This window comes from Eurypyga helias, unplaced genomic scaffold, assembly GCF_000690775.1.
Source record: "Eurypyga helias isolate BGI_N326 unplaced genomic scaffold, ASM69077v1 scaffold3393, whole genome shotgun sequence".
Classification (NCBI taxonomy): domain Eukaryota; kingdom Metazoa; phylum Chordata; class Aves; order Eurypygiformes; family Eurypygidae; genus Eurypyga; species Eurypyga helias.
The window spans coordinates 43,333-60,626 of record NW_010241700.1 but is presented as its reverse complement, the minus strand read 5'-3'; the positions used below and the strand labels follow the sequence as shown (position 1 = coordinate 60,626).

The 17,294-nt window shown below is 43.6% G+C and overlaps 1 protein-coding gene across 1 annotated transcript; it reads right to left on the bottom strand.

The window, feature by feature from the left end:
- Positions 1–2,112: 2,112 nt before the first annotated feature.
- LRRC38 (leucine rich repeat containing 38) lies at positions 2,113–15,798 on the bottom strand. The gene is made up of 2 exons (XM_010148819.1): positions 15,061–15,798; positions 2,113–2,366 (listed from the first exon to the last, which is right to left on the bottom strand). The coding sequence occupies exons 1-2, from the start codon at positions 15,686–15,688 to the stop codon at positions 2,113–2,115; spliced, it is 882 nt and encodes a 293-aa protein (XP_010147121.1). The 5' UTR covers positions 15,689–15,798.
- Positions 15,799–17,294: the final 1,496 nt, after the last annotated feature.

The following is a 17,294-nucleotide window of genomic DNA, read 5'->3' as shown; positions in this document are numbered from 1 at the left end:
GCACCGGGCAACAGGGTGCGTATTTCCAACCATAGTGCAAAACCCCTCTTAGAAGTGATGAGTGAATCAGGCACAGTTTTCTGCTTTTTTCATACCCACATACAAATAAACAGGGAAGCCCACGTTGAAATTATAAATGTATTTGTGTTATTTATAATCATGGCACTACACAGTGAAAATGATGTCATTTCATTTTTCTTGAAAGAATCAGAATAGAATAAGACAGTATCGATACAGAATATGCTCTCCCTGTCCTACTTCCTTCTGCTTTGACGTGTTTTCAGAAATAATAATCTTAAAAATGGCAGCATTAAGTCTCATAATAAGCTGTAGAGCTGACAGAAATAAACACTCCTGTCCTGGTTTTGACCTCAGCGTGGTCCAAACTCCACTGCAAACTCTGGTCACCAATGGAATAACGCCATCCAAGCCAGTGAAGTCATACCCACAGGAGATCGGATTAGTCCTGCTGCATAACATCTGCCTGACATACAGAATCATTACACGTCGCCCCAGTACAGTGCACCCCCCCTTGTGTATCTCAAAGCACTTGGAAAAGATAACTAGTTATGATGATCTTCATTACAGGTAGTGAAACTGAGGCACAGACAGGGAGTGATTTGCTGAAGGTCTGCTGGCTGGTGGCTGTTAGACGGGCACAACACCCAGGAGTGTCGAGGCCTGCCCTGTCGGCCGGACCCTGTCTTCCCACTCACCACACACGGTGTAATTCACCCCTGTCTGCCTGCACAATTAGCACAGAAGATACAAGTGATCTGAACTAACTGTCCGTAAAAGACCATTCGTATTAACTGAGCAAGGCAATATTTTAGCCAAAGAGTGTTTTTTTTAAGAAATAGCATTTACAGTAGTTAAATAGATGCTCTTTTTATGAGATCTAATTATTTCATAATCACATACAGTCCTTACATTGTTTATTATCATGTTATTCATTACTTTAAGCTCTCACAGCTACTCCAGATAATACTTTAAATACACAGAGCTTTAAAAAAATATTTCCATTACAAATATTTTAAAAATATACTTATCCTAAAAAGCTGTCCAGCACTATTCCAAAAATCTCTTGTAATAAATGTCTTTTTTAATATTAACAAAAATATCTACCGTTATATAGAAGAGCTCAAGTTTTCACAAACCTATAATACAGTCAGAAACATCTTGGGCCAGATTCCACTCTTGTTTATACAGTTGCCAGTGTGGATCATGGTGTTCACTCATGTTGCTCGAGTATAATCAGGAGCAGAATATAGCCCTTGGTGTTTTAAAATAACTAAATGGGCTGGATACTGCAAGAGTTACTTGTGCCTAGCATTACAGGGAAGGGAAATCCTTTACTTCATTGCATCTAAAAATGCAGAAGAAAGTTATATTTAGTATTTGTGCCGTGACCACAGAGGTGCCAGGCAGCTGAGTGGATGACTCAGATCTGGAACCGTATCTCCTTACAGAAAAAACCCCATTTGGCCGAATGATGCCTGCAACCGCCGTCCTCAAAGGGAGGATGGATGTATAAAGAATAGCTGTAAAGAAAATGCCAACCTTCCTATAATGCTTTCTCCAGTTCTAGGAATCATTTTAGTTGCATTTTGTTACTGAGAAAGTTGTGTGGGCTTATCGGAATCTCCCACTACTTAGATGGAGGAAGGACCCTATTTTAAATGGCTTCCGTATTTCGCAGCGGAAATGCCTCCACCTCGCCAGTCCTTTCTGAAGTGCATTTAGACCAAGCTATTAAGCACGTCCAGGAATCTGCATCTCATCAGGACAATCTGGAAGCTGTGAGTTAGTCTTTTAAAACACTGAACATTTTTTTTTTGGCCTTTCTCCCTTTTCCCTCCAATCTTCAAATTTAAATGCAGCGTTTGATTAAGGATCATAGAAATTAACCTGGTCTCATTGCATCAGGTTACATATGTAAGCAAAGCTAACGGTCTCGGATTCCTACCTGTCGTGAGATTAGAATGGATCCTTACACATTGCCATTTCGTTTAATTCATGCTTAAAGCTTTTAATCTACTTGTTGTCTTCCTACACTTTGGCTGATGATCTAGTAATTTATAAACCGAGGAAATTTAAGTATATAGCCTAAGTTCAGTCCTCACTGTCGTCTTCGTCGTCATCGTCATCTTTACTGGGAGCACATCTTTGGAAGCAGTGTACGAGAGTTGCTAAGAAGAAGCTTGATAGGATAGCAGCAATGGAGACTGCGACTCCAGAGAAGATGATGATAAAAAGGTCCGTCAGTGACAAACTAAATTTGCATTCACTAAAGCTGACCTCAGACAATTCATTCAGAAAGATTCTTCTGTTCTCTACAGGCAGGGAACACTGGATTTCATGGAGACCTGCGAAGAAGAGCAAAGGGAGACAAAATCAGTGGAATATCGATGAATCCTGCCACTGCTCCAATCAGACACTGAGTGGCTGAAAAAAAATCGTTTTAGGGTTAATTGTAGGTTTATGGATTTGTACAAAAATTAGGAAAAAATGGAATAAAATCTGTTACTACCCAAAAGCCGTTACATAACACCCTTGAAAGGCTCCTGGAAATTAAGTTATTTCACCTTCAGTCTTCCAGGAGGTCAGGCGTGACCTGGGACCATGAATTTGAGGATTTAAAAAAAGTGAATGTTGAACCCTGGATACATCTAAATCTGGAGACCTGGACACACATCCCAGCTACTCCATCTGAACACAGGTTTCTGGCTCCAAAAGAGGATAATAGGAATACTGAAGTTTCTTCCACACTACTTTTTCCCACGTAGTTCCAAAATCCCAGTTGTCTTTCTCTTCCGCTCCAAACAAGAGCTTAGGGTAAATGGATGCTTGTGTGTCAGTGACCTGCTTTCACCCTTTCCCTCTGACTGTCATAAGGACATGCAGACTAGCAGATATTATTCCTCCTTGCAGTATTGAAGAATGCCTAGAGCTGGGTTCTGGACAGTGAAAGGAAACAAATCCAAATTTTAAAACTGGTGAGAATATCGTGTGATACTGGACAGTGAAAGCAAACAGTTCACTGCATATGTCCAACTCCTTCTTCATTCACAATGGGAAAATGAGGGGAGTATATCAACAGGGCTAGAATGGAACAATGAAGTGAACTAGTCTGTATGGCTGTTGGCAAGGGAGCTTTTATCTTGTTAGTAAGGATATGAGCGTAAAGGGGAAATACGAGAATTGTGTATTAATGGCACGAGAACTGCTGCTGGTTTACTTGACACCTTTTTCCTCTTTCTCTGCTACTGATCACAGAAGGGACTCCCAGTTTCTGACTCTGCGTTGCTGAGTTATCTCGATCCAGCCCAGCTGTTATATTGATGTGAGAGGGAGTTTTAGTCTACTGTGAGTTTATACCACTCTAAGAGTTTAGTCTACTATGGACCCAATTATCACCCTGACTTGCTTGACCTTGTAATGATGATTGTACTAAAGTGTACTCTACAAGCCATCTTGTATCTGTCATATTTTCCTGAAGTCTGTTGCCTTCCTTCTTTCTCATGCTCCTCTCACTGACAACGCACTAAGAGCTGCAGCAATGCACATTACATTCTTTCCCTGAGCCTGGAGTGCACTGGTGATGTATACCAGATGGCGAGGAGCTCTGAAACCTCCTGTCTGCGGAACTGGCTAGAAGACAAAGGAGCCTCACGGTTTCAAACACCCTCTGACACTTCTGGAAATCCAGAACCTGCAGTACCCATATATCTCATGTCTTGTACACAAGCTGACATGCTGAAGCACTTGAGTGCGTCCGTGATGGCACAGATGGCTAGAGCAGGTACATACTACTGCACTCCGTAACTTGCGATAGAGCTCTTTGTACAAACCTTTCTACGGAAAGCAGTGAGGCTTGCTCACCAGGTCCGTATTTTCTTTTCATCAAGACTTGGGAATAGCAACTCTGGGGTTAATGGGAGTGAAAAGCAAACAGGGAGACAAATGGATATCATTCCCTATGCAAAACCATGAGAAATAAGGGAGGAGTCAAAAGCCATAGTCTGGAATGCCAAGACCTGTGTCTTTTTCATCGGATTTTAAAAAGCAAACAGTTTTCAGTGAATCAATGGTGACGTTGACAGTAATCAAAGCAGTTACTGCTGTTGTGTAGAAAGGACAAGAAAACGAATGTAACATACTGCAAATTCATTTCAGGAGGAAGTTCCCTGCTAACAGAACAAGATGATTGCAGTATTTTGGCAGAAAAGCCTGGTTCAAGTGAACACAGCACCTAAACAAATTCCATTTCCCTTGTAACAAGCAGAAGAAAACCCAAGTTTCTGTACAACTGTGTTTCAGTAAGACAAATTGCTGTAATAGCTGTTGGGACCTCCCAAGAACTGCTGTTTTCACAGCAGCTGAGCCGTGCTCACAGCACGTCTACTGAAAGAGTGCACAGGTGACCATAAACAACTCTACTTGTTCCATTTCTGACCAATGGCAAAAGGAATTCTGCAGTGTCCTCACCTGCCAGTGGCCTTGATGAGCTGGAGTGTCAGGTCTAAGTTTCCACAAGGAAGGAAGTAGAAAAAGAATGTATTAAAAAGAAAAGAGACAGGAAAAAAAGACTCCAAAAGAAAACTATTGTTCTCAGCAGTTCAACATACTGCAGGCCTTGCCTCTGGAAATAACAGCATGGCAGTGTTTGCCCAGGATCCTAGAGGTGGAAAAGTAAGAGCCCACTTATTACCAACAGCAGTTTTGCCATGGATCAACACTGAGCCTGCAGACTGATCTCTGTTCCTGCTTCCCCAGATGCTTTCACCTAACGCCACAACACAGAATGCAAACAGAAAAGAATCTGCAACCCACCAAGTCACTTAGACAGTATTTCTTGTCGTGAGAATCTGTACTGTAATGATTTTGAGTCTGATTATACAATAAGGAGAAAGAAAAAAGCTCCTCTCCATGTAGCCATGGGTACTGGAATCTAGGTCACGTTGTCAAACCGAAGAGATTAGTTGGGAATTTTCTACTTGCTTTATTTGGTGACACTCCAACGGGATAGCTTAGGCTCAAGTTTTTACAGAATTCTTAGTCACTGAGGATAACAGATGCCAAGTGGCAAAATACAGCACCCTAACCCAGGGGCCAGTAGGGAGGCCTTGCCAGCTCCCAGCCACCCGCGTACGCACCGTCTTTTCAGCACGGGAGGAATGAACTGGCCTCGCCGGGCCACACGCAAGGCAGTCTGCTGAAGTTCTGCTGGAAGCAACCTAGAAGGGCTGCAGAGCTTTGGGGAAGCTCATGGCAGTGACTGAGGGAAACAGGAATGTTTATTAGTCCATCCTGCTCAGTCAATGTTTTTCTTTGCTGTGTCGTGACACTATTGCAAACCCCAGTACAATTCACGGGAGCTTTTCCTTCCACTCCAAAGAGAATCTGGAACAGACTGTGCATGTGTACCAGCAGTGAGACCAGCAGCTCTAGCTCTGGTGGCACCAGGAATTTCTCCTCCCAGAGCCAACGCAGTGGTTATTGCACCAGAGCTTCTAACTGCTCACCTGAAATCATCATAATGTGAAGGTCACGTGCGTATCTGCTTAAGGTGCCGTAGGAACAATACCGCTGGAGCTGCTTCCTCCCCCAGCAGAATGCTGCTTTCTTTGCACTATTTAAAAGTAGGTTGTCCTGATAGGAGAATCCCGTGTGTGTGGAGAACTGTTGTTCTGCCCTCCACCTCTCCCGTTACCTTCATGCCTAGCAATAGATCCAGTTTTGTTCTTTGCTTGGACAGGAAGTAAACCTGGGCCATCAAACACGTGAACAAAAGAACGGCTTCTACAGTGATCAGTATTAATTATAAGGTGGGATTTTTTCCCTTTGGGTGATTCTGTTGCGTACAGACAGGCTCAATCAAATTACCCATCGCCACACACCAGACTTCCAGAGGACAGGAGCGTGCTGTTTTACCTTAGTGCTCTACTTTCACACACTTTAACCACTCAAACATTGCTTGTTGTTTGGGTTGGTTCTGGTTTTTTTTCAATTCTGTAGAACCTGTTTAATTTATTATTTTAAAAATCAGCCAGTCTTCTTGTAAAGGGTATCTCAAAGACGTTTGATATTTAGTGCTTGGCTGCAGTAAGGAAACCTTTGATGGTAGTTATATATATCTCATGGCTCCCACAACATGTTCAAAGAGTTCTTCATACCAAACAAATCTGTAAATGAAATAAGTGTGAGTGTGTTATAAATATATAGCTTACGTTATTTTGGTCAGGGCCATCACATTATCTGGAATAACCCCAGCTGTCCCAAGGACAATGTCACACACTCTGTGCCCTTCTGCTACGTCACCGGAAGCAGCATCTGCTATACTCTACTGCCGAGCTGCAGTGCACTGTTTGCTTCAGAAAGGGAATGCTTTGAAGTCCCAACCAGGGGACAGGTGCTAGATTCCATATAGTCTTGTCCCTTAACACTGAAAAAATAAAATAAATTTCAAATATGGCTCTACGCCCTGCGGAATAGATCGTCTAAGTAACATGGGAAGGGTGAAAACCCTGGAATTCTAGAATGATTACACTAAAAGGAGAGGCATGATTTTAAAAAGATACACGTGATGCAGGAGGGTTCCAGGTAGAGTTTCTCTCAGTGAAACTCCCAAACAGGTTTTAGAACAGTATGACTTTGCCTTGCCATTAGAGGACTGTAACTCCACCGAAGTCTGGCACTTAAACCTTGACAATGAACCGTGGGCAATTAAGCTGCTGCTGGATCCTAATAAACGCTTTGCATTTCTTTCTGCAAATGACTACGCACAGGTCTACTTGTCCTGCAGAGTCAGAGGCTGAGACACTGCCCCTGTAAAAATGAAGCTCCTAGAAAATGGATGCAGCCTGAAACCAGTCTTTATACAAATAATCAGTAATTTCCTGGTTAATTAATGAATGACAACACTGTAATGCCCCAAGTTTTAAGTGTCATGATCTTCCAATCTCAAAAAACCCACATAAACCCAGACACCAAGTTTCATAAGCATTCTGCTGGTACTTTGTAGCCATAATTCAACCACGTTTCTCACATTGGCTGGACCATCAAGTACATTGAGATCGCCTGCGCTTGGATCTGACATGGGTTTTCCCTGGATATGCTGACTGATGACTACTGTAGTATGTGTTTCATGCTATATTCCTCCAGCTGAAGACAACCAGCCAGAGGTATCACTTGCTCCAGGTCTACTTGACCCTATTTTGAAGGACTCCATGTGTATTTCTGCCTTTGCTTCCTTCTAGTACTTATGCTAACTGTATCTTTTAGCGAAGAACTTCTGAAATTCATTACTTCAATATTATGGTCTGTCTGTTAAGCCGCAGAGACAGATTTCCCAGCTGTAAGTTTAGATGCTGAGTTTAAAAAAAAAAAGAGGCCTCAGTTCTGTTGGGGTTTTGTAGAGTTCACACAAAACAGGTATCAAGAGAAATCGTTTCCTAACGTTCAGCGATGCACAATAGTATGAGATGATGAAAACCCACACATACACTGGCACGTATAGGAAATACATCCAGAGAAATATCTGAAGCCATGAACATTTAAGTGAGCTCCATGCACACGTGTTTGTTACGTCTATACAATAAAAGTAGAGCATTATAATATATATATTTTTTTTTTAAGTAAAATGGTATTTGCCCTTTTGGATGGAATTTAGCTCTTCTCTCATGTTGCTGAATGTAGTTCACACAGACTGGAAATCTTTAAATGTGGCATTTTATTTCTTGTATGGCATTTTGCCTCCGGCTATAGTTCTCTTTAGTCTACTTAAACGCTGTCACAGATGTATTAGATGTATTAATAAGCAGTGAGAGAGGCATTGCCTCTGCAGAGAGATGCAATTTCATTGGAAATAACCTCAAGCTATCAGAACAGTAAGGCTTAAAAACCCCTGAAGCCTAGATTTAGGTCCCTAAGGAAAACTTTTTCTGGCCACGGGCCCTAGAGTCTCACAGATCAACGTTAGAGGGTACTTAACAGTTGGTCACAGTGCCTGAACATAAAGTTTAACATTAGGTGTTCACATCTGCAAATGCTGTCCTCCCATCTTCAAATCCATGAAAGATTGAAGTACTTAAAAAAAACTCAAGATGGAAGAAACAGACTGAAAAGCCAGTGGCAGTCAGATCATTTTACTGAAAAAGAGTAGGATATCAAATTATATATTTATATATGTGTATATATAGAAACAGATTTGATGCGCTTGTTAGGGAATCTAATTTCTGTTAGGAGTTTCTGCTTGAACAGAATAAAAGCTGCTGAATACGTGAAATGTCTTAAGGCTTTTAATTCCTTCCCCAAAACCCAGATATTATGTTCCATACTAGTGATGTGCTAGCATGTGCATGATACTGGGGGAAGAACTGAACGGCTGTAATGGACAGAACAGCCTGTCCTTTCTAGCTGAAGCTTGCTCTGCTTCTGTATTAGTACGGGAAGTTAAGGCAGCCTTCTCCACAGAGCAGATGAATAAATAGGTACTGATAAAGAATGGTAAGTCAAGAGGATTTACAAAATGCTCAGCTCTTTCACTGGCTTTTAGCTAGGTTAGAAGGTCTAATGAAACCTGTACTCTCACGTAATTACGCTGCTTTGTTTGGGATGATGTTCAGCATTTTCAGTGAGCCCAGGGCTACTCCAGAGGCCTGGAGCAACGAAGTAACGTGCTATTTTATTTACAGAATAAGTTTAGTAAGAGATCCTAGATTGGAATGGGATTATAGAAAGAGCCTGAGAAGCAAGGGATGATCACCTCATGGCTTACACTCTCATTGTCACCTGCTCTTGCTTTTTGCTGACCTCCTCTCATGGCCATCCTTCCCTCCCATCCTTTTGCATAGAGTCTTCACCTGGAAATACGCCACGTCACCAGAATTTACCAATTCATCCATACTGAGAAGGTACTAGCTACGGAAGCAGCTAAAAAGCATCTGTATCAACTGGCACTAAAACCCTCTTTGAGTATCTCAGAAGTATGCGGTCTGGTGCACGCAGCTTTCCAAAGCGGAGCAACATTTCACCAAAGGAAGAGGAAAACTTGCCCTAGCCACGGCCTGTGTGTTGTGATGTGGGATTTACTGCTACTAAGGAGCTTTCTTCCAGTCAAGTTTGGCAATCACTTAATTTAGGATACAGTTGTGCAACTGGACCCAGTCCTGTCTTCTTCAGGCTTCTTTTTACCAGTCGTGCTTGTAGTGCTGTGAAGGTAAGCGCTGGCATCCGGGAGGACAGTGTGCCGACCCTGCGCCAGCTAATCCCGTTTTAACAGAGAAGTCTAACACCAATCCTCACCTAAATCTGTGTTACTTTCATTTCAAACACTCAGAACATCTATTTCCTTTAGTTATCGCACAGGCAGCACAAATCTACTTGGAATTCTGTCACTGGGCAATTCTGAATGAATTTTTCAAGTCCTTCTGGAAGTATCAGTAACCTTCCCATCAAATTGCTAAAAGTCTTTCTAGTACTGTTTTAATGGAGGGCAGAAAAATTTTCCATTCTTGCATGGGGTAGTGGGGAACTTAGAGTCTGCATTAAACACAAAAGGTTGAGTAAACGCCATGGCATCTAGCACGAAAAGCACAGACACTGCCTGTTTCTTGCAATCCCAGAAACTCTACACGACTTCCCAAAAGGGTTTTTCCAAAGATATGGAGAAGAAAGTAAAGTAAAAAGCAAAATGAGGACAAGATGACAGAAAGGAGACACTACAGTCACACTCCAAGGAATACTTAAACTCTAATTAAAAGTAATGTTAAAAATGCATTAGTCATTAGCAAACAAGGTCACAGGCACGGCTGCCCAAAGCCCGGTCGCAGAAGGCAAACCAGAGAGCCCTACAAAGCACCTCAGTGTGGCCCCGCAGACGACTTGTGTTTATCTTGTTACAGGCACTTTATCTGCATCCCCTCCCTTCACCCAGATGGGATCCTCAGAGGGGTTCGAGAAGTGTCTTTTGCAGTGCTACCCACTAATTTTAAACAGCCCCTTTCACCAAAAATGTATTTTATCAAAGCCATTTGCAGTCAAACCCTGAAATGGAAGCGTTCCTAAACCTCAGTCCTGTCAGTCACGTGCACCAGCGACAACCTTTTGCTGGAGGAGCCCTGAGTTTCAAGCAGTATTACTAAAAAAAGTAGCTTAAGAGCCAGACAAGAAAGGCAAAGTGCGTTTTTAGCCAAGATAAAATGTGATACAGAGCAAGCTCTGAAAGCAAAAGAAAGCCTTTCCAAATAGAACTAGCCGAGTGTATATCTAAAGCAAAAGAAAGCCTTTCCAAATAGGAGAACTAGCCGAGTGTATATCTGTAGGGTTTCCAGCTCCCACTGAAGCAGAAAATGCAAGAAATCTCAAAGGTGACTCTTGATCTCAAAAAAAATGAATGCCAAATTTCCTTAGACTCCGCTGAATTCAAAATTTTGAAACATCATGACCCAAAATTACTTAACTTCTAACCATGCTTCCCTTTATTCAGTACCTCTCTTACTTTTAGTCATTTTTTTCTTAATTTCTTCTGTCAGAGTCCAAACCAACTCTTGTATTCCTCCTCCGCTTTCTTCAATCCTCACTTGACAATCGCTTTTTGTAAAGTTCAGGATGATGGATCAAATACAGGCAAGCAGACGACAGGATATAACAGGATACACCTCAGAGAAATTATTTCCATGAATCCCTTGAATAATATGTTTCAGACCAACTTAGACCTTTGTTCTTTCAAGATATTCTTTTGCTCTGAGAGCTTGCATGGCCCCATGGAGTAACAACTTCCATGGAGGGTTCTACACCTACCTTTTAAGGAATAGAGATCTTACAGCAACTTTTCTATTTCCAAAAAATTATCCAATATTCTTAATCGCCATGCTCCTCCTAATGGAAAACCTTTCATATGAATCACTGGCCACCACACTGCCATTCAGGCTTAGCAAATGCCTGTAAAATCAAGCATCCTACAGAAAATCTTTATAGGTTTTACAACTTACTCATCTTGACCCCTAGTGAACACTTTGTCATCTGTAGAGCAGAGAACAATTGTCATCCGTTCTCCACTTACCACCATTCCATTGATTTTCCCAGTTCCTTTGTCTACTTTGCACTACACAGTTTTGGTTTTAATCAATTAATAATCAAACCAGAGGGGAAAAAACGTGGCTTGGTTTTGGAGTATGATGAAAATGCTGGGTTTACTATCTCTTCACGAGTATGAAAATATGTTTGCTGGTTTAAAGTGCAGAGTTTAATTGCATAACTCTGAGTGCAGTTTCTTTAAGAAGTCTGCCTGCAAACCTGGCATGGTGGGGTATGCACTGACTGCCCATCAAGCCTTTATTTAGAAATCTAGCTTAGGCGAATAAATGCTGGGGATCTGTAAAATGATTCGAATCCCAGCTGTTTGTGTGAAGCGACAAGTTAGATGTGCAAAGGCAGCTCAGCTGGGAAGAGGCTTTGCAGTAAGCTAGTCAGACAGGTCAGCATAAGTTATAACTTATAAGCTATTTCTGGTAGCACGCCGTCAGACAGGTCAGCATAAGTTATAAGCTATTTCTGGTAGCACGCTGGAAAGAAAATGGACTTGGCTTTTGCAAAGCTGATGAGTTGAAGTACGGCTTTTCAACAGATCACCGCGTTCTCCCGAGGCCATAATTACAGAGGTAGAGAGCTGCAGGATCAATTATTCAGATTTCAGCTCACATTGACAAAATTCCGGTTTTTAAATGAACTTGGTATTTCTTCTGCAAAAACAAGCGTAGCTCTGACTAACACGCCACTACGCTGCAGAGCTAAAATTAAAAGGTGGAGCAGTGGCTGGGCCTAGTAAACAGTTAAGGGCTTGAGTGATTTCTCTCAGACATGCAGACAGGACACATTAAACTATTTTAAGGGTCATTCAAAGTGAGGAATCCAAACGAATGCCCAGAACATAAGTCAGTTTGTCCAGGTATTTCTCACAGCTATTTATCCCCTGCTTCTTGCTACCAGTTCTGAACCTCGCGGGTCTGCGATGTTACAGTGGCACTCGCCGACCGCAGCCCTGGGTCCCGGCTCACCCGCAGGCCGGTTGCAGCGCGCTTCGTTCTGCTTTGGCACATCCTTTCTCGCCTAACCCGTTCTGAAGCATCCCAAGCCAGCAAAAGACACAGGACAGTGTACAGAACCTCTGGTTTCTCTGCAGTGCTTTGCAGTCTCTATGAAAGGGCTGGGGATCACCCATGCAAGTTTACATCTCCCACCCTTCCACAGCTTCCCTGTTCAGCACACCCAGCGGGCAAAGTCAGCCATTTAAAGGCTGGGGAACTTCAGTCTCTCGTGGAAACATTCGGTATTGCTGATCACAGTTTATTCTTAACGAAAACCAAGAAAAGAAACCCACCAGCCAACTCCTTTTTCCTCCCTGCCATTTCCCCACTGTACAATGCAATCCAAACACTCGAGCTGCTGCAGAATCAGAAAGGAAAAGCTGCAGCCAAGCTAACCACACTCTTCTCTTGGGCCCTGAAAATGTATCCCTACCTTTTTCTTTTGCTGTAATGCCCGCTGCCCTACTTACCCTCACGTGTTTGCTGCAAGAACGCTTCTGCCTCCAGCCTTACAGAAGTAGCGTGAGGAAGCCAGGGAGGCTGAACGCTGAATTGCTCTTCCCACCCCTCCCAGGAAAGGCCAGGTGAACGTGTCTTTGGACAAGTATAACCAGACAGGTGATGCTAACATGATTAGTTCCTAATGGGTATAATGTTGTGATATCGTTAAAAACTGACTGGATATATAATGCAATCAAATCGTAATTCTAAGAATTAGTTTTACACTGACCTTCCAAAGGTTGCTTTGAAAGGCACTCAGTTGTGGCCATATGGTTTTAAAATGTCACGGAGACAGTCTTCCCTCTTCGGGTTTAGTTTTGCCCTCACCTTTGTGAATAACGTTTCTAGTTCATTACAGGAGACAGACAGTACTTTTGTGGCAGCAGCTCACAAGCAACGAAAGCACTGACTTTGCACCCTTTTCTGCAAACATGCACGAGATCTCACTGATGGGACCGGCTGCAAAGAGATCAGGGGACTTGCTCCTGGGACAGATGCAAATCATTTGCTTAGGCCATGTCGGGGGGGGGCAGCTCTGACAAAGCCAACATTTGAACATTTGCTCCTTCCCTACTTGTCTTCCCAAATCAAATCTAATGGAATCATAGAATGGTTTGGGTTGGAAGGGACCTTAAAGATCATCTAGTTCCAACCCCCCTGCCATGGGCAGGGACACCTTCCACTAGACCAGGTTGCTCCAAGCTTCATCCAGCCTGGCCTTGGACACTTCCAGGGATGGGGCAGCCACAGCTTCTCTGGGTAAAGTTTGGAAGATCCAGATGAGCCAGGAATTTTTTAGCTATGTGGCTGAAACCCAGCTGTGGATGAGAGAAGATGCTGTGAGGAAGCATCTCTAAGCTCGCAAGACACTGGGGAACACTGGCAATACTATGAGAAAGCTCAGTCACTCGAGATTCGCAGACCTGAGTTCACATTGACTTTAAAACACTGGCAGGGCAGAAGAGAAAAGAGAGATCGGCTGGGACAGACTCTCCGACTGAACGACTCAGTGTGGATAACGGGGAAGGAGCTAGAAGTTCGTTGCAAGAGATGGAAAGCGCAAGGAAAGTGAAGTGATGTTTAGCATGAGAGATGGACCAACACTTGGCTGAAACAGAGCTGACTTTATCAGGGAAGATGGAAGAACAGGCCCAGGTTTGGTTTAGAAAGAAGCAAGATGGAAGATTTACTGAGGCAGGCAGGAAAAAAACCCCACTTTTTCCTCAAATTGCTTGTTCCTTAAAACAGCTGGTTTACAGCTAAGAATATGTAGGGCAACCTAGATGAGCATATGAACAAAATGCTACCCAAGGTCATGAGCACTGGAAGAACTTGAATAACTGACGACAGGCTGTAGTGATCAAGAAAGGAGACAAAAGACCGACATTTATAGGCCCCGGTGTTTTTCTTCCTTTTGGTCCGAATTCAAACAGTTACTTGACCTCAACCAGTTCTCCTGAGCTCTTCTCCCCCAGCCTTCTAGCTCTCACCACCCCCTGCACAGACACCCCCGCCAGCTGCAGCCCAGACACCGGCGATGCCATGTAGGCGATGCTTGCACAGCCGCTGCAGCCCCTGGGAAGTCTCTATGCCCCGAGCAGCTCGCCCTCGGCGAGAAGCCGGCCGGCTCAGTGGCACGAGTTTATGTCCTGGTGCCCGTGGGGAGGCATGAACTGTGAGATGATCCTGCTAAAGCTGGATTAAGAGAGGCTTCGGGGTCGGGTGGGAAATGTGGAGCAAGAGTCTGCATTCCCTGTGCGTGGCAGTCTTAATACTTATTTCCCATCTCCATGCTTTTCTGAAAATTAACAGGCCCAAATACCAGAATTATATGTCCTGCATTTTGCTGGGTTCCAGAGCCATTTCAATTTATTCTTAATACTGGAAGCAATGTTATTTTAATGAAAAGAGCCAAAATCAAGCTACCAAAGAGAGTTTCAAACGCAGAGTATCGACACAAAATACTTCCAGGAAAGGGCTGACAATCACAGTTGCATAAAATGGGGATTTAACTCTTCTGTAGCAGCTTTACAGCTGATCAGTAAAATGAAAGAAAATTCAGTTTTTCTAAGGAGCTGGCACAGAATATTTAGCTGCTCAAAGAGCTTGTTGAAAAATATGTATTTACCAGAGAGAAAATGAAGTCTGGAAGAAAACCAGCTCTGGGCTGGATGAATCTGAAAAGGCTCTTTCACAGCCTGTGTAAGTTTAAGCTATAAATCAAAATTATTAGGGCTTAATTTTGAAATTGTGTTTCTTCTCTCTTCCTTGGAAAGAGGACCTGCTGCTAAAAAGATGCCAACATCATTTTAATGGACTCATTTGTTGCAAGCATGCAATTACAGTTCGGCCAAAATGCAGTTTGGGGTCACTGCAGGCAGCACACAGACCAGTTGACCAAGAACCCTCCTTCCCTCCGAGACAGACATACAGAGACGTACACACGGCACGGTGAGGCACCGAGCTTTACCTTTCTGGAGCTTAGATGCATTGTCCTGTATCCAGCTGAAAAGATTGGCAAAGTCACAGTCACAGACCCAGGGGTTGCCCTCTAAGCGTATAGTCCGCAGGGAGGGAAGCGCTTCCAGGGCTGCCACATTGAGGCTTTGTAAGTTATTGTCATTCAGTTCTAACACTTGGAGCTGTTCCAGGTTCTCAAAAGCAGCCTCATCCACATCCACCAGGTTATTGTTTCCAAGGCTCAATTTTATCAGTTTTTCTGCTGATTTGAATATCCCAGCATCAAGCTGTGTTAAATTATTGTAGCTTAAGTCTAAATACACCAGTTTGGTAGAACTGCTAAAAGTGCCCTCTTCTAAAGAGGTGAGGGAGTTATTCCTGAAGTCCAAATAGACTAGGTCTCCATAAAATATAAAGAAATCAGCTGGTATCGCCTGAATGTTGTTATCAGCTATAAGAAGTTTCCGTACATCCAATGGAAATGGATTAGGAACACTTGGGAGTCCTTGATCCCGGCAATCTATGGTGTGGTAGTCCATGCAGCTACAGACAGCAGGGCAAAAATCACCCGCGGGTAAGAAAAGCAGGCAGACAAAGACAGCAAACGGCAGAAGGCAGAAAGGAAAGCATGGCAACATCGTCAAGGCTTTGCAAGCTGTGATGAGCACCACTTCTAGGAGAAAGACATTTTGCTCAGCTGAGCAGCAGAGCCTGGTACTTGTGTGTGTGTGTGTGATTGTATCCAGGAGATCACATATCATCACAGATCCGATAGCAGCAGTCTTGGGAGGGGGAGGGAGAGGGACTGAGGAAAGAGGGAGGGAGGCAAATGTGAGGATTTACACTGTCAGAATATTATCATGCGTTACAGCGTGAGGGAAAGCGATGATTGGGTAAACGGCGGATCTTTCAAAGGGCTCCCTTGCTTTTGTGAGCTAAAAAAAGCTGAGAGCCTGCTTGCATATTTGCTGTATATTCCAGCAAACGGGAAATCACACCTGATCCTGTGACTCTGACAGCAACAGCTTCTGCTTAAAAAGCCCTTCAGGTTATAAACCCCGAGGAAATTGATCATTTGGTCTCTTCCAGTGTCTACACCAAGGTGACCAGTACCCTCTTGAAATGCCAGCGAGGGTCGGGGGAAGTGTCCTGGTTGACCGCTAAGGGCTGATTTCTCTTTCATTTGTTACACAGGGAGCAGAGGAGCAGCAAGGAGGGGGAGCCCCAAGACCAGGAACACTGGCTTGTGCTGTTTCTGGATGCCTTCTCCGCTTTTAGAGCAAGCATGTTAACATTATTTAAATATGACACATTATCTTTTAACCAAGGATAAGCTACTGTAGCAACAAGGAACATGGTCTCAAAAGGGAAGGGTTTTTCCTTCTTGTTTTAATGGCCAAAACAGCCACTGATACGGCACCAGTAACGTCTGTTAGGCCACACGAAAGTGCAAATTGTGGATCAAATCTTCAGGTTGTTAAAACTGAACAGATTTTCTTCACTTTCAGAGCGTTGAAATATGTGACAATCCCTCTGCCTGTCTCCCACGGGGCAAGGGAGGTGATTTTGCAACAAGGCATCTGTGTTTTCCTGACATCCCCAAATCCACACCCAGAAAGACAAGTCCTCTGCCAGCTGCAAGCTCAGCTTTTAACTCCATCCCTTCCCTCCTTCTGCACGTTGTGTAAGCAGCCAGAAATGGGACTCCAGAGCTCGGGCCACACCTATGTGCTGCGAGGGAAGATTGTGTTTGGGTGCGCAAGATCAGAGCACGAACTCAAACACCTTTGGAAAGCTCATTCCTAGGTCAGTGTGAGGTGAGTAATCTCAATTTAAGGTCGTATTTCACAACTGAATTCAGGCTATCTTTCATCCGGGATAGGGTACAAAAATTTCCTTCTAGGATAGCCTATCCCAAGATCCCTGCACTTAAACTCAGCTACCGAAGGCAGCGTTATCAACCTCTCCTTCAGCGAGTGTGCAGAAACTGAACTGCTGGGAGGGAATGAAGAGGGAGCCAGATGTTCTCAACAGCACCCACTGACAGAAGAGGCTACAGGCATGGATTAACAACCATCTGAATCCAAGAAAACACTTCTTTCTTTACTGTGCCAACACTGGAAGAGGATGCCCAGGAAGGCTGTGGAGTCTCCGCCTGCAGAGCTATTCAAAACCCAGCTGGAGACAGCAGTGGGCAACCTACTCCGGCTGCTTGAGCAGCGGGATGGGACTAGATGATTTCCA

Excerpts from the sequence above, each read along its gene's own strand:
- LRRC38 (XM_010148819.1), bottom strand. The coding sequence starts at position 15,688 with ATGTTGCCATGCTTTCCTTTCTGCCTTCTGCCGTTTGCTGTCTTTGTC. Across the intron at positions 2,367-15,060 it reads TGCATCTAAGCTCCAGAAAG|GTCTCCATGAAATCCAGTGT; the intron begins GTAAAGCTCGGT and ends TCTTCTTCGCAG.